General features: G+C 38.2%; 2 protein-coding genes across 3 annotated transcripts; both read left to right on the plus strand.

Moving 5' to 3' along the window:
- Window positions 1-619: 619 nt before the first annotated feature.
- Window positions 620-14,033, plus strand: dhcr24 (24-dehydrocholesterol reductase). Its single transcript, XM_074636027.1, has 9 exons — window positions 620-920; window positions 3,095-3,250; window positions 6,151-6,256; window positions 6,728-6,846; window positions 8,520-8,783; window positions 9,498-9,641; window positions 11,592-11,789; window positions 11,883-12,061; window positions 13,096-14,033. Exons 1-9 carry the CDS (start codon window positions 690-692, stop codon window positions 13,247-13,249), a joined length of 1,551 nt encoding a protein of 516 aa, XP_074492128.1. The 5' UTR covers window positions 620-689; the 3' UTR covers window positions 13,250-14,033.
- Window positions 14,034-15,170: 1,137 nt separating this feature from the next.
- Window positions 15,171-26,866, plus strand: LOC141768092 (uncharacterized). 2 transcript variants are annotated; one of them, XM_074636028.1, is made up of 9 exons: window positions 15,171-16,294; window positions 19,840-20,028; window positions 20,152-20,304; window positions 21,427-21,615; window positions 21,715-21,867; window positions 22,686-22,835; window positions 22,959-23,111; window positions 24,636-24,782; window positions 25,131-26,865. In XM_074636028.1, exons 1-9 carry the CDS (start codon window positions 15,890-15,892, stop codon window positions 25,893-25,895), a joined length of 2,304 nt encoding a protein of 767 aa, XP_074492129.1. In that variant the 5' UTR covers window positions 15,171-15,889; the 3' UTR covers window positions 25,896-26,865. The 2 variants fall into 2 exon arrangements, with proteins under 2 accessions (XP_074492129.1, XP_074492130.1); XM_074636029.1 differs by lacking the exons at window positions 19,840-20,028; window positions 20,152-20,304 and having other exon boundaries at window positions 25,131-26,866.
- Window positions 26,867-27,381: the final 515 nt, after the last annotated feature.

Raw genomic sequence — 27,381 nt, forward strand, 5'->3', positions numbered from 1 at the left:
ATATGAATAAATAAATAAATAGTGATTTAAGTAAAAACATTAAATTGGGACTAAAGTCTCACCTTATTACTAGCCTTTTTGTTTTATGCTGAAGTTATTGTCTAAATATATAGTTCCATGTCTTTCTTTAAAAAATTAAAGTGAGGTTTTACTTTCGAATATTTACATTTATAAATGTAAAACTTTGCAACAATGATAATGAGATTGATTAGAAAATACTCTCTCTCATATATATTGTGTTGAACCTTAAAAAAAAAAGTTCAAATTACAGATAATATTTTACAAGATAAATCTACAAATATCTTGCTACAGTTTACGATAATGTATATATTTCCAGAACAGATAAGACAATAGCTATAATCCATGTCTGCTGTGGGCATATAGTGTTGTAACAGAGCCTTGGGGGACATGCTGCATGGTGTGACAGCCTCTCTGCTTCATGATTGGTTTATCTACATTCTAGAATTCCCAACAGATACTTGTTGGCCAATGAGCGTGAAGCGTTGGCGCAGCATCCCGCCCCTTTCACAATATGAACCAATCAGCGTGCAGCAGAGGAGGAGCCGACCGAGCACCTAGAAACGCTCACCTATAGGAGTGAAGGGGTCGATCAGGAGTCCATGGAACAACCCATGTTACACTATAAGATACTTTGAGTTCTGAGAACCGCACACTGACTCCGATTAACGATGGATCCGCTGCTGTATTTAGCCGGTGTGGTGGTTTTGTTCCTGCTGTGGATCAAAGTTAAAGGTCTAGACTATGTGATTGTTCACCAGCGGTGGATCTTTGTGTGTTTGTTCCTTCTGCCGCTCTCTGTTATATTCGATGTGTACTATTATGTGCGCGCGTGGCTCATTTTCAAGATGTGCTCTGCGCCCAAACTGCACAACCAGCGCGTGCGAGACATCCAGCGACAGGTGAGCCAGCTGTGACTGTGTCTGCGTGCACAGGTGTATGTGTGCACAGGTGTGTCTGTGTGTGCAAGTTGATGTTTATTCTCATTTATTCTTAATTTTAATATATAGCCTAGGTCATAGATAGATAGATAGATAGATAGATAGATGTACTTTATTAATCCTAAATTTGAAAATTATTGCACAGGAATAGTATATAAAATGTACATATCAACACTAGGCAAGGCAAAGCAGCTTTATTTGTATAGCACATTTCAGCAACAGGGCAATTCAAATTGCTTTACATAAACATTCAAGAGCATTGCCACAAAGTGCAAAAGAACATTAAGACATATTAAAACAGTTATAAAAACATTAAAGATTAGAAAATAAAAACAAACTAAAAATAAAAGCTAGGGTAGAAGCTAAAATAGAATATAAGACACAAGAGTAAAAGTTACAGTGCAGTATAAGATCATTATCTGGTTTAGAAATGTATTTTGGCACTAAACCATTTAGTGCTAGAGAAATTTATCTATAGAATACAAAATATAAAAAATATTGGAATACACTATAAATATATTATTTATATATATATATATATATATATAATATAAAGTATAAACATAGAATAACATACTGTATACATTAACAAAGTGTGCAAAAGAGAAGCAAACACCATGAAAAAGTTATGGTTCTAGCTCTAACCCAATGGAGTTCTCAGAATCACCTTTATTGGCCAAGTATATGTACACTTACAATTAATTATTTGCAATGTACTTGTACACATACGTAGACATAACAGCTAAGAACAAGGACAACAAAGCTGCACAAATAAAGGTAAAGAATAGACACAAGTCTTGTACACAAGTATGTAAGTAATATTATAAATATTAGGACTGTCAATCGATACTAAAATACTTTTAAATACTGACTGGATCTGGATTAAGTAATATCCAAATCCAGTATTGACATGTGAACTTTTGATCACACATTGTCTGTTGTTTTAGAGTCGGCCTGTCCTTGGCATGGTTAGTATGATACCTGCATGATTAATAGAACGAGGAGTCACCTGTGTTACATGTGTTTTGCAAGGTATCATGGGTAGGAAAAAAACTCACTGGGATAGTTGTAGTGTGTTTTCAATTATTTTAGTTCTTCTATTTATAGTTTTTTATTTGTGCATATAATTAAATAAAAGAGAATAGATATACAGTAACATAAGAAAATGCACAGGTGGGTTGAAAAAAAACCCAACTAACATTAAAATTAAAGACATATGTATATGCTGCCACGAATTTACAAACAGACATAAATATTTTTAAAATATCTAAAACAAATAAATAAAGAAAAGAATATTATTTCCAAACAAGAAATGATAGATTATGTGCAACTTTATTAGCAGTGCATTGTGATGTAAGAATGTGTTGCTTTATCTCTGTTGTCTTATCAATCAATTGTTACGTAAGTGTTTTATATCTGCTGACTTATTGACCAACTGGAGGACCTTTTACTTTGCATGCACACAGACAGTGGCTAACATTTAGTTTGAACAGAATCAGAAATACTTTATTGATTCCCGAAAGGGAAATTAGGACGTTACAGTCGCTCTTATATATAAAAACATAAAGAAAATAAGAAAAATAGAAATAAGGGATTATGTAAATCATGTACATAATGCTACACAATATATGTAGAGTAATATAAAAATAATAATAAAAAAAAATATGTGCATCAAACACATACAATATATAACCACAGTGTTAAAAAACAAAACAATAATAATTTAAAATTGAATAAAAATATGCTGGGAAGTGGGATCTATTAAGTGTGTTAAATCTAAATGCAAGAATAGTATAAATACGATTTAAATAACAATATTACTTCAGTATAAATGTAGTATTAATACCAGAGTATTGCACAGTTGAATTGTTGCACAAATTATTGTTCAGTGAAGTTAAAGCTTGTAATTAATTATCAAAATGTACATTTTCTTTAATTAACCACCAATATAGAACCTCAGTCTCACTAAAACATTAAAGTCATGGCTGTCATACATTATTATTTGTTTTTACAGCTTTTATAATTCCAATATCTGATGCTAGTCATGTTGAGACAGACACCTAATACCTTGATTCCTCAAAGGATTTGATCAGGAGAGAAGAATCTGACATTTATTCCCTGTGTTATGTATTCAGGTGCGCGAATGGAAGAAGGACGGCAGTAAGACCTACATGTGTACAGGTCGACCCGGCTGGCTCACCGTCTCTCTCCGAGTGGGGAAATACAAGAAGACCCACAAGAACATCATGATCAACATGATGGACATCCTGGAGGTGGACACAGAGAGGCAGGTAGGAGGACTCAACATCCCATCAGCCTCAGCTCTACCTTGTGTTTAGTGCTCATTAGCATCAGGGCTGGGCGATAATGCAACACGATAAATAATCGTCTTTCAATGGAATCATATCAAGATATCGTGATACGTCGTCTAAATTGATAATAACAAGCACCTACTAATTCAAATTTCTGGAAATATAATTTTTTTTCTCTGTTTCACTTGAAACTGTTTGTTTTGCACTAAAGTTCTTAATTAAATGAGAAAATACTTTTCATTTATCAAGTATTTAATTCACACAAAAACATCTGCATGTCAGCATGCTGACATTAGCATTTAGTGCAAAGCACCACTGTGCCTATAAGCATGACACGGAGCTGCTAGCATGGCTGGAGACTCTTTAGTCTGGTTAAAGTTTTGTCCATCATTTACTTTTCTTATGATAACTTTGTACTCATGAAAAGTAACTGCTGACATCGTAAACGGGGACGTAGTTTCAACAGGGCAATAAAGACGATGACTCAGAAGATAGGACTAAACAAGCCAACAGCCAGATGTGGCAGAAATACTCAGATCTTATATACCACAGTGTATAAATACTCGGTTAAAAGTCCTGCATTCAAAATTTTACTTGAGTAAAAGTTCATTGATGCATAAATGTGTTAGCATCATTGATGTTGCAGCTAGTAAAGTCGGAGCTACCTGTAACTACTTTATATACTGTTTGGCAAAATAACCTGGGATAATATTTCATTTTTTTTTTTTTTATATTTTGCATTAATCATCTAAATCTGCAAAGTACCTAATAGCTAAAATTGTCAAATAAATGTAGTGCAGTAAAAAGTACAATATTGTATTGCCTTACAAAATGTAGTGGAGTACAAGTGTGAAGGAGCGTAAAATGGAAATACTCAAGTAAAGTACAAATACCTCAGAATTGTACTACTTGAGTAAATGAAGCCTACTTAGTTACGTTCCACCATTGCCAACAGACAGCCTATTTAAAACAGTTTATTTAGGGACACTTTACTTAATCATTTTACTGTTTACTAGTTTTTTCTAATAAAGACGTTTGGCTAACCTGAGGGTTTGTAACCCATTTGTGCAACTAAAAATCTTCAAAATCGGTCAAACCGTTTGGCTGTAATGTGAGTTTTTCTTATCATACTATATCTAGTCTTTGGGCACATGATGGGACGACTGTGTTTTTGTCTATATATTTCATTATATTTTAGGAAAGAACAGTCCTATCATGTGCCCAGAAACTAAATATAGTATGATAATAAAATGTCTGTATCTCAGAAATTACAAAGAGCACAATCAAGTATTTGGTTTCTATGACCTAATAACAAGTTGAATATCAAAGATATGCACAAGGTGTAAACAAAGGTCATAGGGAAGACATTTAATAAACACAATATTAGCGTTTTTGTCCTTATTTTTCAAACATCATGACTTTAACTATTGATAAAGGTGATTTTTTTTTATGTGATTCAAAAATTGGTTAAAAATAAGTTATACTGTTAGAAATTTGCCCAAAGTATGTCTGTACCAGATTTCAAGACTTTAGAGGAATCAGAACAATGTTTTTGTCATTTTTCCTTATCATACTAAATACAGTCTTTGGGTATCATCATCTGGCCACATTGTAATTCTGTTAAACAGTGGCGCCGTGTTCCCAGATCCTAGCATTTAACCTTGTATTATTATTTAAGCTGGGGAAGGCAACATTGGAGAAACCAGCAATAGTAAGCTACATTTTGAAAGTATCTAAGCAAAAAACCCAGCCCAGTTATGGCAACTCTTTTCCAATGAAAGTAGCAGCACTAGCTCCAAAAGTTGGTAAATCTAGCCAGAAAGTCAGCAAGTCAGCAACACTGACAGCCCATCCCTTCAGGCCTCCCTCGAAAGCCACTCCCCCAAAACTATCATGAACTATGGCAATCGATTAAAATATTTAATCGCATGATTGTCCATAGTTAACATTGATTAATCACAAATTAATCACACATCTTGTTTCTGTTCATAATGTACCTTAAAGGGAGATTTGTCCAGTATTTAATAATCTTATCAACATGGGAGTGGACAAATATGCTGCTTTATGCAAATATATGTATATATTTATTATTGGAAATCATTAACAACACAAAACAATGACAGATATTGTCCAGAAACCCTCACAGGTACTGCATTTAGCATAAAAAATGTGCTTGAATCATAACATGGCAAACTGCAGCCCAACAGGCAACAACAGCTGTCAGTGTGTCAGTGTGCTGACTTGACTGTGACTTGACCCAAACTGCATGTGACTATCATAAAGTGGGCATGTCTGTAAAGGGGAGACTCGTTCACATCTCTGGAGGTCAAAGGTCAAGGGACCCCTTTGAAAATGGCTAAGACAGTTTTTCCTCACCAAAATGTAGCGTAAGTTTGGAGCGTTAATTAACCTCCTTCGAGACCCTAGCTTTAAAAATGAGCCCGCTACAACCTAAAAATTGCAAGTAGTGTTAATGCGTTAAATAAATTAGTGGCACTAAAATGATTTTGCGTTATCGTGTTTACTTTTACAGCCCTAATCCAACCGAAAAAACGAATCCAGTTTCGGCAATTCTTTTCCAATGAAAGTAGCTAGCAACATTGGCTCCAAAAGTCACTAAATCTAGCGAGAGAGTTGCCGAGTTTGCAGGCAGGCAGGATATAAAGAGAATTTCAGCAAATATAACAAAAAAGGTTTCTAAAATACATTACCAACCTTAGCTTTAACCAGTAGAAATGATGGCAACATGACAAAAATAAGACCAAAATTGTAATTAATCCGTTTTCACTTAAACTACTCCTCATTAAAATGTACCTGGCTGGGTTTTGTATTGTCAGCCTGATGGCGGATCTTTACTCTCAGTGATCTTTGTGTTGTAGGTTGTGAGAGTTGAGCCGCTGGCCAACATGGGTCAGCTGACCGCCCTCCTCACCTCTATTGGCTGGACGCTGCCAGTGCTGCCGGAGCTCGATGACCTCACTGTGGGTATGTCGTGCGTATTACTGAGGGGTTATTTTCTGGGGAATCATCATCTGTGGCTCTCGGGTTTCTAGAAATAGAGCGACGTACTGATGATTCCCACAGATTGTGCATCTCCTCCGTCAATCACTGCATCCTGTTTAGAGCACCAGCGACTTCTCTAATTGTGTTAGAGGATTGATGTTGTAGCTCAAAAGATGAAACTGGGAGGAAATGGCTGCAGCGTTGGAAGCACCCCCCCGGATCAGGTTTCATAATGGATTTCCTGATGCCATAAACTGCGCATCAACAATCTAATGTTTTCCCATCAGGCCGCGGTACATTCATTTATCCTCATGTCCACGCAGGCACATACTGTACATACTCTCCCTCCCAGCAGGCAGGCGCTGCTTTCTGCTTGTGTGTTTGCTCGCTGTTGGGTCTCACCTGGGAAGATATTGAATTACAGATCTTTTTATTCTCTCTCCTGTCTCTCAGGTGGTCTGGTGATGGGTACAGGCATTGAGTCATCCTCTCACATTTACGGGCTGTTTCAGCACATCTGCGTCGCATTTGAGCTGGTTCTAGCTGACGGCAGCTTAGTGCGCTGCACTGAGGTGAGTACTGAGTGTGTGTTTGTGTGTCCAGGGGCCTGTATCATGAAGTTTCTAGTTTTTTTTTTGGGATCACAAAGTTGGCTCACGTTTAACCAGGGATCACCATGGTAACATCTTCACCATACCAACAGAGTAATCATCACTTGATCACTTTTTTCCTGCTGCAGCAACCTAATTATGCCTCCGTGCTGGCCATGTGTCCGTACCATTCTTGTGAACGCAACAGGACACTGGTCACTGTGACCTCACAAAACACGTTTTTGGCCAGAACCAGCGGGCAACTCCAGGTCTGAGAAGTGAAGCCAATGCTGAAGTGCCTTAAACCTGCATTCTTTCTAACAGCCAGTAGGGGGCGACTCCTCTGTTTGCAAAAAGAAGTCTGCTTGTATACTTGATTTATAACCTCAGTAAACATTGTAAACATGAGTTTATGGTCTCAATCGCTAGATTAAAGTCTTCTTATATACAGCATGATGTTCATTTAGTAAATTATGGTCCCATTTAGAGTCAGATAGACCATAAAGCAGGGGATGCTTTAGGGCGGGGCTACCTTGTGATTGACAGGTCGTTACCACGGCGTTGTCCAGTCTGGAAGTTTGTCTTATTCTGCATTTGGTCTTGTCACTTCTGGTTGCAAAAAACCAAGATGGCGACGGCCAAAATGTCGAACTTGAGGCTTCAAAACGGCAGTCCTCAAACTATGGTATTGTATGGTAAGTCTATGACCAAACTCAAGCGCAGAACTCCACCAAGGTGCGTGACTTTAAAAACAGATCACAGCTCACAGCTGGCGGTACCGTGAGGTGGTCGGCTTATTATTAACACGGTGTGTTTCCGTGTAACGTATCGACGGATGCCTCTCTCATTCAGCAGCCTTGTTATGTCTGTATAACGTTACACTACGTTGTCTGTCATCCCGTCATCTACCGTTTTTTTCTTTCTCACCGAGGACGGCCAGCCGCTCCCACTGCACCTCGGAGTCTTGCCACACATCCACACACGTATCTCTCTGCTCTCAGAAGAAGGCGGTGTCACGAGTCATCAACGCGTCATCAAATCCATCGCGAACTTTTGGAGTAATCCTGCTAACAGACAAACAAACAAACCAATGCCGGTGAAAACATAACATATGACAATTTCACACAAATGTCTAACAGGATAAAATGATGAAGTGATGACATTTTGGACAGACATGGATGTAAACTGCGACTTGACTGGCTGGCGGAGGCATTCAACCACGAGACGGTAATGCTAGTCTCGCCTCAGGGTTATCACCATTTCATCTCATATTCAAGTTTTCCACTTGTGGTTCCGATGCTTGTAATTAAGAATTCTCTGTTCGCTCTGTGTTTTCTGATCTCACGTCCCCCACTAATAATTTTCACACAGTCCCTAACCTAAAGAGATGCAGACTTGGTTGAGCTTGTGATACAGGCCCCCTTATTTCTGCTCCAACATGTTGTGTAATTGTCGCACCAAGAAAAACAAGAAGAGCGGTCTCCTTATGGATGAAATGGTCGATGCTGTGAGGTTTGCTAATGGCTCAGTTGTCAGCGCCAACAGCCTAACATTAGAAACCCAGAAGGCCGAGACCACATTCGTAACCGCAAATGTTCCTTAGACGTGCATTCAGTTTGTTCTTGTTCAAATAAATTTTTTTTTCTGTCTCCCAGGAGGAGAACTCGGACCTGTTCTACGCCGTCCCGTGGTCCTGTGGAACTCTGGGGTTCCTGGTTGCAGCTGAGATTAAAATAGTCCCCGCTAAATCCTGGGTGAAGCTGAGCTATGAGCCGGTCAGAGGGCTGGAGAACATCTGCAAACGCTTCACTGAAGCGTCGGAGAACAAGCAGAACACGTTTGTGGAGGGCCTCCAGTACGGTCGGGACAGCGCCGTCATCATGACGGGAACGATGACTGACCATGCTGAGCCTGATAAGGTGAGCTGTTTCGGACTTGTTTTCACATGTTTTATCAAGCCTCTCTACTCCACACTTTACTGGACCAATTTCAAAAATTGTTGTCCCCCTTAGTCACTTAAAACATGGGAAAATAACCTCAAGCTCAAATCTGAGGGAATTTACCTGGAAAAACATTTTAAGATTTTTTATAACTCCAAAACTCAAAGAGTCACAGAGTAACAAACCTGAGCTCGGTCAGTGTTGGAGATTGTGTGGTAATATGTCTGCTGGTCATTTTCACATCTTTCGGGAATGCCAAAATATTTCTTCTTACTGGTTAGATGTTGTCTCCGCGATCAGATCAATAATTAGCTCAGAGCTTGATTTTTAACTTCAGTGTTATATATTTGGGAAATGTACCAACCGGGCAGAAAAAGCAGGACAGATATTTACTACAGATACTTTTAGCTGGCAGTAGGACATTCTGGGTCTCTAAGGAACCACAGACTTGCATACTGCTATGTAACATTTTCTTTTTCTTCTCTTATAAATGTATATAATGTCATATGATGTTAAGCATTTCACCTCACTCAGGATGACCCTGTTTGTCTTATGTTGTCTGTATTGTTTTTTTGTTTTTTTGTTATAAAACAACAAAAAATAAAGTATAAAAAAATAACATGGGAAAATTTGGTCCAGGTTGGAAAATACCAAAGTTACCCTTTAATCTCCCTTTTTCCTCTCTGACGTCAGATTAACAGAATCGGCCTGCACTTTAAACCCTGGTTCTTTAAACACGTGGAGGGCTTCCTGAAAGGCGACCACGCTGGAGTTGAGTACATCCCTCTGAGGCAGTACTATCATAGACACACACGCAGCATCTTCTGGGAGCTTCAGGTACTCACACACACACACGCAGAGACTGTTTCCATGAGCTTTAGGAGTACATTAAGGTACTGCACATATCTGCCAGATATTAGCTCGTCATCATCTTATCAACTCCTTGCTCACTTCTCTTTATTACACTCTAATGCTCTTTCTCTGTCACACACACACACACACACACACACACACACATTTTGTACTCACATATAAACACATACATACACACACACACACACACACACACACCATTAGCCATTAGTGAGAAGGGCTTGGCATCCTTTCTTTTTCCGTAACAGTAAATGGTCTGATGAATTATGCATGGTATTGGTTTGACAGAGGCTCGCTCTGGGCTTTTGGGCGCTCTCTGTTTTTGTTGTGTAGACGGCTCAGAGGAGAGTCAGACAGAAACGGGGCCGACCGACGCTTTGATTACATCGACAATTTGAGATACACGTCGTTGATGTGTTGGAGATGTGAGAGAGTGTTTGGCGCTGGTTGGAAGGTTGTGGCTGCCCTCTGCTGGAATATAATATAATATAATATAATATAATATAATATAGGAGTGCAACTGGATGGTATCGGTGTCTCATCTATAGGGCTGCAAATAATAATTATTTTCATTATCGATTTAATCTGATGATTATTTTCTAGATAAATCAATTATTTTGTTCCATAAAATGTAAGAAAATAGTGAAAAATGTCCATCCCAGTTTCTCATATTCCAGGGTGATGTCTTGTTTTGTCACTCCAAAACCCAAAGATATTCAGCTTTGTTGTTGTTTGTCTTTCGGCTGCTCCCGTTAGTGGGTCGCCACAGAGTATCATTGATCCGCACATTGATTTGGCATAGGTTTTACGCCGGATGCCCTTCCTGACGCAACCCTCCCTCCCTGTGGGAGGAAACCGGAGAACCCGGAGGAAACCCACACAAACACGGGGAGAACATGCAAACTCCACACAGAAAGGCCATGCCCAAAGATATTCAGTTTAATGTGATATAAAACAGAAAAGCAGGAAATATTTCTGCCATTTTTCTTACTTTAATGATTAATCGATTATCAAAATAGTTGACGATTATTTTTCTTTCAACAGTATATAATGGAAAACAATAAGCTTTGGATTCATGTTATTGTAATATTAAATGTTAAGGGACTGTATGAAAATTATTTGGGAGGGGGGGCTGAATTTTTCATTTCCTTGTATAAAAAGCCACAACCTCCACAGGATTATTAACATTTTCTTTGGGCTCTCCTCATCTTTTTGATCAATTGATCTCTTTTTAAAAAAATAATAAATCTCACAAGGGATGACTGAAATAAAATTAAAAATGGGGCAAGATTTTTTTTAAATTTTTTTTTTAATTTTGTGAGTCAACACCCTGATATTGTTTTGGATATATTAGCATTGCTTATCCCGAGAGCAATGTTCATATTTGGCATCGGCATATAGCTTGATGAAAAGTTGACTTTCAATGTGCATATTGATAATATATTGAACAAGCTTGAGCCAAAATTGGGCTTTTTTCATTTGCATGCAACTTCATCCCCACTGGATTCTGCCTAAAAAGCTGCATTACGTTTTGTAATAAATGCAGTCTCACACACAATGATGATTATTGTCATTATCATTTAATCTAGCAAATGTGAAAAAAAAACAGTAAAAAAAGATGTCATCACTAATTTCCAGAAGCCAACATGACATATCGAAAGTCCTTCTGATTTCTGACCAACAGCACAAAATCAAATTTTCAGTTATTTAAAACAGAGAAAGACAGCAGATCCTCACATTTGAGAAACTGAAATCCGCAAATAATAAATGACTTAAACTTATTGTAATTGTTCTTGCTTACTGATTCATTGTTTCATCGCTAGCTACAGCACAATGTATCATGGAGAGTTATTCTGGCATCATCTTTTAACCAGTTTGTGAACGTCTCTGTGTCTATTTGTGTCCTCTCTCCAGGATATTATTCCCTTCGGCAACAACCTGATTTTCCGCTGGCTTTTCGGATGGATGGTTCCTCCTAAGATCTCCCTGTTGAAGCTCACCCAGGGGGAGACCATCAGACGGCTTTATGAACAGCACCACGTGGTCCAGGACATGCTGGTCCCCATGAAGAATCTGCAGGCCGCCATCACGCGCTTCCACGAGGACATCGACGTACGACTCTTCATGTGAACGAAGCCACTAAATACCCTGCTGTTTATATTACATTCTCCTGTTTGAACTCCTGCGTGTGTTGTGTGATTTCAGGTTTACCCTCTGTGGCTGTGTCCTTTCCTGCTGCCAGCAGGCAGAGGGATGGTTCATCCCAAAGGTCAAGAGGACGAGCTGTATGTGGACATTGGGGCTTACGGAGAGCCTAAAGTCAAACACTTTGAAGCTAAAGCATCAACACGTCAGCTGGAGAAGTTTGTTAGAGATGTGCACGGGTAAGTCTCCAATAATACCTGAAATTTAGCTTCCGTAACTAAGGTGGTATCTTTGTGATCAGTAGCGCTGTCCTCGACCAAAGGAAGTCTTAGTCGACTAACGCTCATACGATTTTGTCGAAAAATCGATTAGTTGAACAGATCTGTTAAACTGAATCACACAAAAGCACCACTTTAAGTCTCATGTTTAGCAGAGATGTGCTCAGAAGTTTTTTGAAATAAGTAATTCAGTATAAAAAAAATTACTAATCAATAAAGAAATCTTAGTCGATTAAAACCAAAACGACCGATTACTCGACTAATGGACTAAGACAGGGCATATTGAACCATCTCATTTGCATAATGACGCAGAAATGCATGAAGAAATGTGTAAAAAAAAGAATACAGAAATAAGTTTGGGGTGAAATGCAAAGGGAAAAACGTGCATAAATAAATAAATGCATAAATACATAAGTAAATACAAAAATGTAAAAATAAATATAAAATGAATGCAAAGATAAATAAATTATTATTTTTTAAATGAATAAATGCAAAATAAATGCAAAAATAAATAAATACATTTAAACATAAATACATCACTAAATAAAAGGGAAAAAGTAAACAAGAGTAAATAAAAAAGAAAATTAATAAAAAGATAAATAAATAAAGAAGCAAATTTAAACAGAAATATCAATTTATGTCACATTTTTATCTGTTAATTAATGGCTACATTTATTTTCAATATTATTTTTGCTACATTTAATGACATATATTTATCAACATTTATTTATTTATTTATTTATTTATTTATTTATTCATTTATTTTGGCAGGTTCCATCCTCCATAGGGGCTTTAAATCTTGTGTTTACCAGAGATGTGCTCATAAGTTTCTTGGAAATAAGTCATTCAGCATGAAAAAAGCATACAAAATGAGTACTAGTAATGAAAACGATTAATAAAGCTGAAAATATGTATATAAATATGTATACACTGGTGCATACAAAATATAATGCCGTTTGCATTCTTGCATTACATGTGCCATGTTCCTCCTGCAGGTTCCAGATGCTGTATGCAGATGTGTACATGGACCGAGAGGAGTTCTGGGAGATGTTTGACGGACAGCTGTATCACAGACTGAGAGAGGAACTGGGCTGTAAGGAGGCCTTCCCGGAGGTTTACGACAAAATCTGTAAATCTGCCCGACACTGACCTCCATCACTGGTACATGACCTCATAGCCCCGAGTCACAGATACACCGAGGCATCGTCTGCAACTCACGTTTGCTGACTGCTTGGTATGTTTCAACAAAAACAAAAAACTGTTTTACACAAAGATACATCTCATAATTTGATATTAAGCTTTGCAAACACCACTACAAGCTAAAGTATGTGTTACCTGGCAACCAAACTGTGTCTTAAGAGGCCTTTCTATCAATGTGAAGCAAGAGCACAAATATTGTGATGCTTTTTAAGTCATGAATGTATTTTCTTTTTCTTTTTTTGTACACAATTGGCTTATTTAATTTTCAGATTTAATGTGCTGCTTGACTCAAATCCCCTGTACTTGTACTTGTTGGGAGCATATTGCACCAGATGTTTTATTTTTTTCCTCTTTTTAATGTTTATTTTCAGCCCTGTTTAACTACCTTATCTAGTGTTCATCACAGATCTTTTGCATATTTCTCTACACACCTTTTATTAACAGAGCAGCCTTACCTACAAGTGCCATACACTTTGTAACCATGACTTCCTAATTAGCATCATGCACATATTTGAAAATCTATACTTTTGTTATGAAAATATGAAAAAAGAAACCAAACAAACTACATTTTAACTTGTAGGATACCTATTTTGATATCAAAATCATATCACCAGGACTGTGTAAGGATTGAATTAATTAATTAATTAGAAAACTATTTTTTTCTCATGCTTTTTTTTAAATATAGAATATGAAATACCATGCTGCGCTACAGTAATAAAGGTTCACAGCTGTCACACAAACAGTCAAAGCTAATTTATTTTCCTCGGAGCAGATTTGTTTGATTATTTGAATAACAGCACAGAACAAAGCTTTTTGTTTCTTTTGTTTGTCCTTCTGAATCTTTAATCTTTTTTTTTTTTTTTTTTTTTTTTTTTTAAAACATGTGTTGGCATTTAGTCAAATAAATGGACAGGCTCTTAACACTTATTTCACTTTATTTAAATAACAGAATTAAATAACTTTTTGTGTTTGTTTGTCTCTGTGTGATCTGAAAGGCATCATAACCAACCAGTGACTAACACAACTAACCAACTATTTCTTAATTGGACAGTTTCAAAATATACCGGTACTATGGTGAGCTGTTTTAGATACAACTGTAGATATTAATAATTATTTTTTGACCAGTTAGAATTCCAAGCCAACATATCCACAATGTAATTTTGGCTAGAAGCAATTCAAGTTTCAAGTTTCTTTATTTATCAGATGCACAACAGTTCCAACAAAGCAATCGTTGGCAGTGAAGATCTTGGATCTCAGGTTCCCTTCAACAATGCTCATTAAATATTTACATGAAAAAGGAAAACCACACAATTTAGAGCAAAACGAGAATCTAAGACATAAAATAGTGCAAGTAAATAAAATATAGGGTTTGAATACGAACATAAATATATAGAGAATATACAAATTCTATTAAATTATGTTTAATGATATCTTCAATTAATTTCTCACTTGTGAAAATGTTGAATTCTTGATATCAATAATTTCTTGTGGAAATGTTCATTATAGATGTCTGTAACTTAATAACAACTAGTCAACTTTTACCATTGACTTCTTTTCAAACTCAATTACAGATATCTATAATTCAATTGTGACGTGTTATAATTCCAAGTCAATACATTCATAATGTAATTCTGACTAGTTGCAATTTAAATAAATGCTATGTGTTTTTCGTACTTCTGTGTCTTATCATTTTTTTATTGGTCAGCTGTTGTTTTTAACTGATTTGTTTTTATTTTATTCTTTTGGTTTTAATTCACATGTCTTATTAATTCTTACTGGTTGGTTGCTGATCTTATTTATTTTAATTTTCATTCCTACTTCTTAAAGGTTTTAATTCATGTGTATCATTTTATATAATTTGTAATCAGTTTTTAATTATGTTTACTTGTGTTTAATGTTTTATCTTTATCAGTTTATTGTTTGTGGCTGCCACGTCTGTGGTTGCGTGTCACGTGTTGTGCAGCACATTGTGCTTCCACCTGGAATGAAATATGCTATTTAGATATGTTTGCTTGCTAATTAATACTATGATATCAACAACTCAATTCTCACCATTCAAAATGTTCATTGTAAAAATCTACAATTGTTCTTAGGTTACAGGTATCAGGTAACAGGTAAGTTGAGTTCTAATTTATATATCTAAAATTCAAATCTGACTAGTCAAAATTAAATTATTGATATGTCAGCTTGGAATTTTAACTAGTAAGGATGTAATTTGAGATATCTAGAATTGTATTTCAGATATTTGAAATATAGTCTCGCATAGCCAGACCTGTCCATCAAACTTCTCTGGGTGGTTTGTATTTCTTTAAACCAATCTAGTGTTGGGGGAAACTTGCTTTGGTGGAACATTTGCAGGTGCATCTAGGGTAGTCTGTCTCTACACATCATTATTCTGGTATAAGGGGAAAAGATGATCTGGGTTGTATATTTCTTTAAACCAATCAGAATCGTCTAGGGCGGTGCTAGGCAACAGGATGCAGCTCCGTCGCCTTGGAAACGAGATAACGCACACCGGAAGTGGCGGACAATGAAATTATACCCACAGTCTACATCCGGTGTTGGTGAGTTGAAGCTTCAACCTTCAACATGGATAAAACGCCACATGAACCACTAAAAGACGCGTGTCGTCTGTGTGACACGACCTTTAATGATATAAAGGAGAGACATCAGTTGTTGTTCGGAGCTCTGGAGGTGAAACCAGCCTATACTGTAGCCCTGGAGGAGATCACTGGACCATTACAGACCTCAGATGAGTTCATATCAGTCTGCGGCTCCTGCAGGACGCTGCTAGACAGATATCACAGCAGCTGCTGTGAGGTGGAGCGGATCGGCTCGTTGGTGAAGAAGCTGACTCATAATAACACCTCTGACAGAGTTAAAGGAGGTTTAAATGAAGTTAAATCAACTCAGACTGAAGACAGCAGCAGCTGTGACACCAGAAAACGGATCAAACTGGAGCCAGAGAGTCCTGAGAGACTCTGCTGTTCAGAGGTGAGTTTATAACTTAATGTGGTCCTGGGACTGTTTTTATTTTAAAATGTATTTAACCATTATTTAACCAGGTTAGTCCCATTGAGATTAAGAACCTCTTTTCCAAGGGAGACCTGGCCAAGACAGTCAGCAGCAAGAACACAAAGTTGCAGACACAAATAGAGATAAATACAATTCACAAACACTACAATGTGCATTAAAGGAGAACTATCTAAAGACAAATGGGGGCACAAAAAGGAACTTTTCTGTGAGTCAGCTGTACAACAAGGGGGCTAAAAACATTGGCATGCCATAGAGTCTGCTTCTAAAAAGCCCTTTCCCCAATTTTTGTCTGAGCTTTTGGGACAGAGAGCACAAAGAAGTCCTGTGAACGCAGTGAATACTGTCCACAATTTGTTTGCATAGTAAAAACACTTAAAGGTCACATATTATGCTCATTTCCAGGTTCATAGATGTATTTTAATGTTGCACTAGAACATGTTTACATGCTGCAATGTTCAAAAAAACCTTTATTCTTCTCATACTGCAGCCTGAGTCTGCCTGCCTCAGAGCCTAATTCAGCCTCTGTCTGAAAACCACTGATTCACAGCCTGTCTCCTCCCACTCTGCTCTGATTGGTCAGCGTTTTCTGTCAATCAAACTTCCTCAACAACAACAGCGTCACCCTCCCCCTCCCTCCCGGAGAAGCTCTCTCTCTCGAGAGACGAGTGGAGAGATAGCAGCTAGAATAAAGTTTATAAACCACTTTAAAGTTTATAAACCAGAAACTTCACCCAGCGCACGTTACCGGAGGAATCTGATCAGAAATCGGCGACACATGATGAACATCTGCGGTCCAGATTCCAGGTTTTCCTGACGGTTTCTCTCAGGTAAATAATACTATTTATAGCTCTGTTAGTTAACTCAGTGTTTACCTTATGCATCAACTCTGTAAACCGTAAACATACACTCTGTTTTACGTCTGTCTTTACAGATCCATCTGTGAGAAATGACCGACAGAATCATCCCAGAGGAGAGCAGACAGCTGTGGGCAGATGGCTCTGTTTACATGGAGATACAAAGCTAACCCGTTAGCATGTAGCTAAATGCTAACGGTTAGCTACATGGTACCGCTATGACACGGTGTGTAAACACAGCGACCATCAGGGTGGAAAATAGAAGATGTGAAACAGTAGTCAGTTCATTATTTCTGCTAAAAGATAAATGTATGGAAGATCAGAGTAATGGTATATTATTTACAGTAGTAGCTGTCTCTGTGTTACCATGACTACAGACCACCGGAGCTTAGCTTACCATAGTTTACCAGAGCTGAAGACTTTCTCCTGTACCATGTCATCATAACTAACTAACAGGTGAGATGATTACAAATGCTGTGAATAATTAATATTGTCATCTATCTACTCAAATAAAGTTTGACTGTGAAACAGAAATGTGTTGTGTTGCTTACAAGTCACTATTTACTACCTGTACTCTGCTACATGCATGACATCAAATATATATAATATATAAATATCATCTGTTTAAACAGTGTAATTACATAAAGCCTTTGTGAAAGAACATGTTATATTTAGATGATGGGAGTACATGAAGCCTGTTCTGCTGGTTCTTGCAGACTTTGCTCAAGTTAGGTTGAGGAGGAGAGACAGTGACGCGCTGTGGGGCGGGGTCAGCTACTGAAGGTTCTCTCTGGTTCGACCAGGAAACCCTTACATGGCTTGCATTTCTCTAATGACGTCAGAAGAGAAGGAAAAAAAGCGATTTTTTTTCTGCACCCATTTCCGGACAAACGGAGGAGGAGAAAAAGAGAGAGGATGGTCTTTTATGATACTATGGTGGCCTGTAGACACACTGGGGACAGATATTGATGTTTAAAAGACATGGAAAAGTGCATTTTGCATAATAGGTGACCTTTAAGTAATGTGGGAGCAGACCCACAATCACCTTATATATAAGGATGTACCAATGGGAGAGCATACAGGTTGCCAGTGCAGGCCAGCCCACCTGAGAGTACAACTCACAGTGGTGAGTCAGAGCTTTACAATTTGTGATGAACCTTAAGGATGCATGGTGAGCTACATCAAGCATATTGAAGGCACTGAGCAGAGGCGTGCATGTACAAAAAGTGTAGTAGACTGTTGTAGAATTAGATCTGATACATAGATATACTAAATCTAATTCTCAAATGCATTCACATGTCTGCAGGACAGATAATAATGCACACAGTGCACTTTCATAGACTAAGCTACTGGAGTTACCCTGCACTATACTCAGTTTTAACAGTCTCTTCTGCACTATATTCATTTTTAACAGTCTCTTCTGCATGTTTTTCAATAGTCCTGTATCATGACCAATGTTTTCTATGAGCAGAACGCACATTTTAAACGTCAGTATGGCATGTTTATTTAATTGTGGGAAGCCAAAATTGTGATTAATATTCGATTAATTGTGCAGCCCTATACTGCATAATAATAATAACTTTATTTATATAGCACCTTTCAAAACAAGTTTACAAAGTGCTTTACAATAAAAACATGATAAAACATCCAGAACTTAAGATCTAAACAAGATAAAATCACATAAACAGTTGCAACAATGCACCATCAGTTAAGAAACAATATAAAAGTGAGTCTTAAGAAGATATTTAAAAGGAAGATACTGAGTTTGCCTGCCTGCATGTTGTCACATAATTATAAGGATGCAACATATATATCTCTAGGGAGGGGGGACAAAGGAGGATGGTCTGCAGGACAGATAATAATGCACACAGTGCACTTTTCATAGACTAAGCTACTGGAGTTACCCTGCACTATACTCACTTTTAACAGTCTCTTCTGCACTATATTCACTGTTTTAATACTCGTGTATCACAGCTGTTACCCTGCACTTTATTCAGTTTTAACAGTTTTCTTCATCTCCTTGTATTTTTATATCTGTGATATTTTTTTGTACTACTAACTTTTTTACTGCGTTTTTACTAACATGTTTTTCACTATGGAACTGTGATGCTGGAAACTTGAATTTCCCTCGGGATCAATAAAGTTACTATCTATCTATCTACCTACCTATCTAGATATACTAAATATAATTCTCAAATTAATTCACATAATACTACACAGGTTAATCATCTTCGCCTGCCTTTTTACAAAACAGAACATGGCCAGTACTCCCTCAGATATCACAGTGTACAAATATGGAACACCAAAATACATGTTATCAAGAAGAGCTCGTTATCCGTAGAACATTTTAAAAGGAAATTATCATCACATTTAATTAATGATGTCTAATTATCTTTTGATATGTTTAGATATATTTTCTTTTCTTCTGTACAGTTTTTGTATGGGTAACTCAACAAGACAATCAATAACATTGTTTTTCTCTGTCATGCTTTTACAGTAGTATTTTATATTATCTGCCACTTCCATTTACTGTATCACCCCTCCACTTTGTACAATTTGATCTTGTGTGTCCTCTTTATTAATACGTTACACAAATACCAACAATAACTGTCACTAATGTCATTATTCCTTCTTTTTTTTTAATTGCAGGCAGCTGTTAGCCAGACAGCAGGACATTCAGCCGTTGAGACGAGCAGTAGCAGGCCACAGCCCCAATCCCAGCTCCTCCTCCAGTTCCAGCATGCACCTCAGCTACCTGTTCAGGCTTCTACTGAAGGAGCAGTGAGGAGGAAACCTGTCACTGTGGCTCCAGTAGTTTGGTCTGCTCATTCAGTTCAGGTAAACCGTTTCACTAATTGCCACTAGACCATCTCAGTTCAAAATAAAATGCCATGGAAATTGGTATCATCAGTCAAGTTAAAATGTGTTTCTATTTCTTGTCTTCCATCTTCTCTGCTGTAGTCTGCCGTCTGTAATCTGAAACCCAGACCTCAGCCTCAGTCCCAGCTCCAGTCCAGACATCTATCTCAGCCAACCGCCCTGTCGTCTGATGATGGAGCAGTGAGGAAGAAACTGGTCACCATCACCCCAGCACTGCACTCACAGCCAGTTCAGGTTGGTTAACTTCACTTTAAAGGAACAGTTCACCTTAAAATGAACATTCTGTGATGACCAACTCAAGAACAGAACACACCGCGGCGGCCACTGTCCTATTTCCAACCTCGGCGCCCCTGAAAAACACTTTTTCCCCCATTAGCTCCCTGCTCTCTGCTTGCTACATCCCGACCGATGGCAGCTCGACTTCCGATCTCCTCATTCACCTCTTGCTGTCTCTGTCTCTCGTGTGTGTCGATGAATAGATGAGGAGAGACTAGTTGTTGAGGTCAAGAAATATCCTGAGCTATACGACCCACAATGGCAAAAAGGATATTGCCTGGTGAGCCATATCTCTGGAGATCGGCTCTTCAGGTGAGAAAGTTTAGGTAGTGGGTGTCCACACATGATTTAAAGATAATGCAGAGGTAGAAGAAGTAGCCTAAGTTACTCAGATCTTCTACTTTAGTAAAAGACGTAATAACAGTGTGAAAATACTCACTTCCTATTGGTGCTAGGAGTGGCATTCGACGCAAGTCTATATATAAGAAGTGGACGTTGTCACCGTGGCATCACCCATTGATTTGTGGACTACAGTTTTGAAGCATTTTGGCTGTCGCTATCTTTTTTTTTTGCAAACAGAAGTGACACGTGAGGGTGGAGCTAAGTACAACCGAACGATAAACAAGACATTTTTAGGCGACCAAAAATTTTATAATTAACTTTCATGAGCTGAAAACACACTGTGAAAGGGTTAATATTCTAAGACGAAAACATGGAGCATCCCCTGCTTTAGGGTCTATTTGACTCTAAATGGGAACATAATTTACTAAATGAACATCATGCTGTATTGAAGAAGACTTGAAACTAGCGATTGAGACCATAAACTCATGTTTACAATGTTTACTGAGGTAATAAATGAAGAAGACCCTGGGTTCGATCCCCGGTCTGGGCAGGGCCTTTCTGTGTGGAGTTTGCATGTTCTTCCCGTGTTCGCGTGGGTCTCCTCCCACCACCAAAATATGTATCCCACACAATTTGATCTTGTGTGTTCTCTTTATTAATACATTACACAAATACCAATAAAACTGTCACTAACGTAATGATTCCTGTGTTAAAGTTCGTCTTCTTTTTTAATTGCAGGCAGCTGTTAGCCAGACAGCAGGACATTCAGCCGTTGAGATGAGCAGTAGCAGGCCACAGCCCCAATCACAGCTCCTCCTCCAGTCCCAGCATGCACCTCAGCTACCTGTTCAGGCTTCTACTGAAGGAGCAGTGAGGAGGAAACCTGTCACTGTGGCTCCAGTAGTTTGGTCTGCTCATTCAGTTCAGGTTAGCAAACCGTTTCAAAGCAAAATGCCATGGAAATTGGTATCATCAGCCAAGTTAAAATGTGTTTCTATTTCTTGTCTTCCATCTTCTCTGCTGTAGTCTGCCGTCTGTAGTCTGAAACCCAGACCTCAGCCTCAGTCCCAGCTCCAGTCCAGACATCTACCTCAGCTAACCGCCCTGTCGTCTGATGACGGAGCAGTGAGGAAGAAACTGGTCACCATCGCCCCAGCACTGCACTCACAGCCAGTTCAGGTTGGTTCACTTCACTTTCAAGGAACAGTTCACTTTAAAATTAACATTCTGTGATGACCTACTCAAGAACAGAACAGAACAGCCGCCCCTATTATTTTATATGTACACCCGCCACGCCGGTGGACGCCACTGTCCTATTTCCAGCCTCGCTGCCCCTGAAAAACACTTTTCACCCCCCCACTCGCTCCCTGCTTACTACATCACGGCTCCTGTAGAATCTCTTCTTCTCTGCTCTTGTGGCAGCTCGACGTCCGATTCACTCACCTGTTGCTGTCGCTGTCTCTTGTGTGTGTCACTGAATAGATGAGGAGAGACTAGTTGTTGAGGTAGATGAATATCCCGAGCTAGCGTTATTATCGTGTTAACTTTGACAGCCCTAGTAAAAAGCTGATCTTAATTAAGAGTTTCTCCAGTCCTGGTTGGATATTAAAATGTATGAACACACTCAGGTACAATAATTCTCTCCGGATGTTTTATGGCTTCTTTTCACATCCTCCACTGCCTTGCATTGACATTGTCAAAATATCTTTTTTATTTTTTATTAATAAAAAGCAAAACAAAGAAGTTTCTTTCCATGTTCTGTCATCTATTATTCCATTACTTTTCCTGATGTTTTAGGTTTTTGCCGGGGCATCGTTTCAGTATCGGTATCGAGATATTTAGGCAGGTTATCGTGACAACACTAGTATCACCCCTCTCACTTTGTACAATTTGATCTTGTGTGTCCTCTTTGTTAATAAGTTACACAAATGCCAACAATAACTGTCATGAACATCATTATTCCTGTGTTAAGATTTTTCTTTTTTTTTAAATTGCAGGCAGCTGTTGAGACGAGCAGTAACAGGCCACAGCTCCTCCTCCAGTCCCAGCATGCACCTCAGCCACCTGTTCAGGCTTCTACTGAAGGAGCAGTGAGGAGGAAACCAGTCACTGTGGCTCCAGTAATTTGGTCTGCTCATTCAGTTCAGGTAAACCGTTTCACTAATTGCCACTAGACCATCTCAGTTCAAAATAAAATGCCATGGGAATTGGTATCAGCAGTCAAGTTAAAATGTGTTTCTATTTCTTGTCTTCCATCTTCTCTGCTGTAGTCTGCCGTCTGTAGTCTGAAACCCAGACCTCAGCCTCAGTCCCAGCTCCAGTCCAGACATCTACCTCAGCTAACCCACCTGTCGTCTGATGATGGAGCAGTGAGGCAGAAACTGGTCACCATCGCCCCAGCACTGCACTCACAGCCAGTTCAGGTTGGTTCACTTCTCTTTCAAAAAAATATTTGGCAGGTGAACCACACCCCCCCCCACTATATTACTATACCCAGTTGAAAGAAGAGCGAAAAATATTTTCCATTGAGAAAATCCTTCAATGCCGTTCTTTGCTCTTCTTTCAATGAAGAAATGCTCTCCAGTTCTGATATAATGCTAAACCCAAGCCCCCAGGAAGAGCACCAGGCTTTAAAGCAAATTTTCGTAGTGGCCAAACAGCGGTACTACAACCTCCGTGTCCGTCACGTGATGCCATTGGGTCCAAAAACACTTTTTCCCATAGACTTACATTGGGAAAGAGACGTCTGTAAATCAGCTGATAAATCAACTTCACAGTACGAACACTCTAATAGTCCTTATTTAAATCATTAGGTCCTAAAAGTTATTTTTCGTCCTCCGTTCATGTGAATGAGACCCAGATTTAGGGCTGGGAGGCGAGGTTAAAGGAAATGCTACTGTGCTTGCTCTAAGGGCCCAATGGATGCGGAAGATCACCGGAAGAAATTTTATACTCAAAGTCAAACTTTTTTTGCTTCGTACAAATTTAAACGCATTGCTTGAAGCCTGACAAGACGGATTTTCATTTGATCTTGTTTCCCTCGAGAATCCAGCTGCTCTGCTAGGTAACTACTTATCCCCAGTTGACACTCTGTTGAGATTTGTGTGTCCTTGTAACAAACAGCACGTTAGCGAGTGAAACTCTATCTCAGCTTTGTCCCAAATAAGGTGAAGCCAGTGGATGTTGTTTCTTTAGACCACAGATGACTGTAAACTGCAGCAACAACACCATGGTGAGCACAAGGGAGGTTAACTTGGTTAGATCGGCTACAGGCAGGTTACAGGTTTATTGTTGACCACGTAACTTTACAGGCCTATTAAATTACCATTACACTGGGTTTGAGAGGCTAGAGGGATGTGTTCATTTACAGTAGATTATAAGCTGTCATTTGTTGGAGAGTTTGTTCATATTGTTTTGCAAAAGCCTGTTTAACCTTTTCCACTCCACCGCCCCCTTTTTCATTGACCCGTTTTTGTCTTTTTTAGGGGGATACAGGTGGTCTTTAGGGGGAGATAGCAGGTCAACAGTAGATGTCACATAGAAGTGGTATACACCATCTGAAAGCTGGGAACCTGAAGATTAATTTGAGATTAATGGATTAATTAAAATAAATTGTGAAAGTGTATAAGGGTTTACAACATTATAATGGAAACATATGATGGTGCTCTATTATGTCTTAAAAGTTGTTGCAGCCATTTTTGGGTTGATACCATTTTTTACCTCTCAAGAATTGATAAAAATGATCAATAATCCCTCCAAAATAAAACACATTTTCATTCACATATCTTGAGGTCAGAGGTCAAGAGACCCATTAGTAGATAGGTTAAAGTGATCATATACCAAACTAATCAATGCTGCTACTGTATGCTAAAAGATGAGAGTGATTATCCAACTCTTTGATGTTACTAATCCCATGATAGTCTAATAACAGAGTCTTCATTACTCAGAATCAACTGGATGGCCGCCATACCGTGACAGGATGTGGTCAAAGCACACCATCACTTTACCCTGCACTGACTGCAGCAGAGTCGATGGGACATGGTGCATCAACACTGTCTGCAAGCACAAGAGTACCGATGAGTAAACAATCAAAGGTTTGTTGTTAAAAGGCAACCCAGAAACAATACTTAAGCTGGGCATACACACTGTACGATTTTAGAAATGTTGTTGTGTAATTCTTACTCCTACTGTACGAGACCTGGACAGTATGGCTTGTCGATTTTTGCAGAGTAAATTCATCTGACTGTATGGTCCTCGGTCCCTCCCATACACTGCATGGCAAACGACGCCCGACGAGGCTGAAATTCGGGCCAGAAACGGGCTAAAATCGTCCAGTGTATGCCCAGCTTTAGCTAGCTCTGAACACCCAATGTTGGACATGTAATGCTCAGTAATTATGGAAATCTCTATCATTGACACATTTTAATCCTTTGTTTTCAAAGATCATCATAAGAACGCCATTCTCCGTGAGAAGTCGGATCGTTCGCGGACCTTTGGAGCGGGTACTGGAGAACATAGTTAAAGGACGCCTCAACAGAATTCCACATGCAATTATGTCTGTCCCCGGACTGTTTGATGCTGTGGTCAAAGAGGTGCTTGACGTTATCAAAAAAGAGTGCAAGAAGCTAACGAGCCTTAAATTCACATCTATTCTCCGACAGACCAGCATGAAAGACTTAAACAACTTCAAATGGATGGATGTTGTTGCAGAATGGAGGATGAACGCACCAACCTATCTTAAGTTCTTAGAGTCTGCAAGTTCTGTCTCCATGGAGGCCACTACGTCAAGAATACGGCCCGTCTCTCACAGCAAGACCAATAAATACAAATTACCGATGGCCGGGGCAATACTCCTAAACGCACGCTGTTCATCAATGTCAGCACATATGTACAGGAATGCTATGTTTATATGCCGTGGCGGAGCAAAAAGACGTTTTCAAAGGCTAAACCAACTGGGTGTCTGCATATCTGATGGTAGGGCTCTTGCAAAGCTCAAAGAAATGGGACAAACATGGGATAGCAACTTCCTCCAATGGAAAGAAAGTGTATGCCAAGAGGACACGGCATCAAACCCTGCCTCTGGAGGAGCAGACAGCAGCGAGTTCACAGCTTCAGATGAATGCCAGGCAAGTCAACAAAATAAGAGTTATGTTGATACACCACACAAAAGCATCATCAGTCAGGTGCTGTGTAATAACCTCTACTAAATATGTGTTCACCACAGGACAACGCTGAAAACAGGATGTCACCAGAGCATGCAGCATCTATTAAGATTGAATCTGATGTCATGACACCATGCAAACTGTGTTCTGATGATGAAGATGAGGTATTTAAAATACAATTGTAGCTTGTAACTTAAAATAGACCATTGTGCAGATTAATGTAGGAAAAGTATTTTATTTGTGTCTTTTTTTTTTATTTTATTTGCATTTTTTGATTTTGTAGATATTTTTTATTTATTATTTTTATATTAATATTATTTTGCATATAGGAGTTGATTTGTTGACCAAAACGTGAAAATCTTTCATGTATAAAAATAAATCAATAAAATACTATTTACAAAAATAAAATACAATTGTAACTCGTGAAAATTATTTTCGTACTAGTTGATATTTACAATTCCTTTTATAGCTAGTCAGAATTTAATTCCAGCTATTGGAAAAGGAATTTCCACTTGTCAAAATGTCATTGTATATATATTTAAAGCATTAGCATTTGTTGAGTATTCCTGAAGCAGACATAGCATATTTAAAATTCAACCAATGGCTATTTGTCATTGTGTAATGATATGACGGCAACATATCCATATCTGAAATGGGAAATTACATTTCCACTGTTCAATAATTTTCAACATGTAACATGAAATTCAGTTGTGGATATCTGTAGCCAAATCATTATTCTTACCAGTGTAAAAGGTCTTACTGTAAAGATATCTGTAAATCAGTTGTGACTAGTCGAAATGTAATTTCTATATGTGAAAACATTTTTGTAACATGTCAAAATTGTTTTACAGATATCTTAAAACAAAATGGCATTTTGATGTGTCATTACCACGAGTGAAAACTAAATCGCTACTAGTCAGCCTTGCTGATTAAATGTTAAAGGGGCTTGCCATACTGGTCCTGCATGTCGACCTCTCACTACATCCAACCCACCAAAACTCTGAGCGGAGAAAAATGTTGAAAAATGTCACAAAAAGTCATAGTATAATATGTAAAAAAAGAAAGTATGAGAAAAATCACGGTATAGTATGTCATAAAAAAATAGTATGGCTTAAAAAGTCATAGTATTGTATGTCGAAATGATCGTGAAAAAAAGTCACAGTATGTCGAAACTTTTCATGAAATAAGTCATAGTTTAGTATGACGAAAAAATTCATGAAAAAACGTCATAGTATGTCGAAACGTTTTATGAAAAAAAGTCAAAAAAACGTTTTTCCATGACATTGTTTAACATATAATACATGTTCAAAAATTTCATGGAAAAAAATTCATACTCAATTTAATGAAAAAATGTCATAGTATAATATGTCGAAAATGTTCATGAAAAAACATAGTATATAGCATGTCGAAATTATCATGAAAAAAGTCACAGTATAGTATGTCGGAACATTTCATGAAAAAACATAGTATATAGCATGTCGAAATTATCATGAAAAAAAGTCACAGTATAGTATGTCGGAACATTTCATGA

The sequence above is a fragment of the Sebastes fasciatus genome, chromosome 5, assembly GCF_043250625.1.
Source record: "Sebastes fasciatus isolate fSebFas1 chromosome 5, fSebFas1.pri, whole genome shotgun sequence".
NCBI classification, from domain to species: domain Eukaryota; kingdom Metazoa; phylum Chordata; class Actinopteri; order Perciformes; family Sebastidae; genus Sebastes; species Sebastes fasciatus.

Bases quoted from the DNA above. Each gene is read 5' to 3' on its own strand.
- dhcr24 (XM_074636027.1), top strand. From the start codon at position 690: ATGGATCCGCTGCTGTATTTAGCCGGTGTGGTGGTTTTGTTCCTGCTG. The intron at 6,847-8,519 runs GTGAGTACTGAG...TCTGTCTCCCAG, and splicing joins GCTTAGTGCGCTGCACTGAG to GAGGAGAACTCGGACCTGTT. The intron at 9,642-11,591 runs GTACTCACACAC...TCCTCTCTCCAG, and splicing joins GCATCTTCTGGGAGCTTCAG to GATATTATTCCCTTCGGCAA.
- LOC141768092 (XM_074636028.1), top strand. From the start codon at position 15,890: ATGGATAAAACGCCACATGAACCACTAAAAGACGCGTGTCGTCTGTGT. The intron at 20,305-21,426 runs GTTGGTTAACTT...TTTTAATTGCAG, and splicing joins TGCACTCACAGCCAGTTCAG to GCAGCTGTTAGCCAGACAGC. The intron at 24,783-25,130 runs GTTTGTTGTTAA...TTGTTTTCAAAG, and splicing joins CGATGAGTAAACAATCAAAG to ATCATCATAAGAACGCCATT.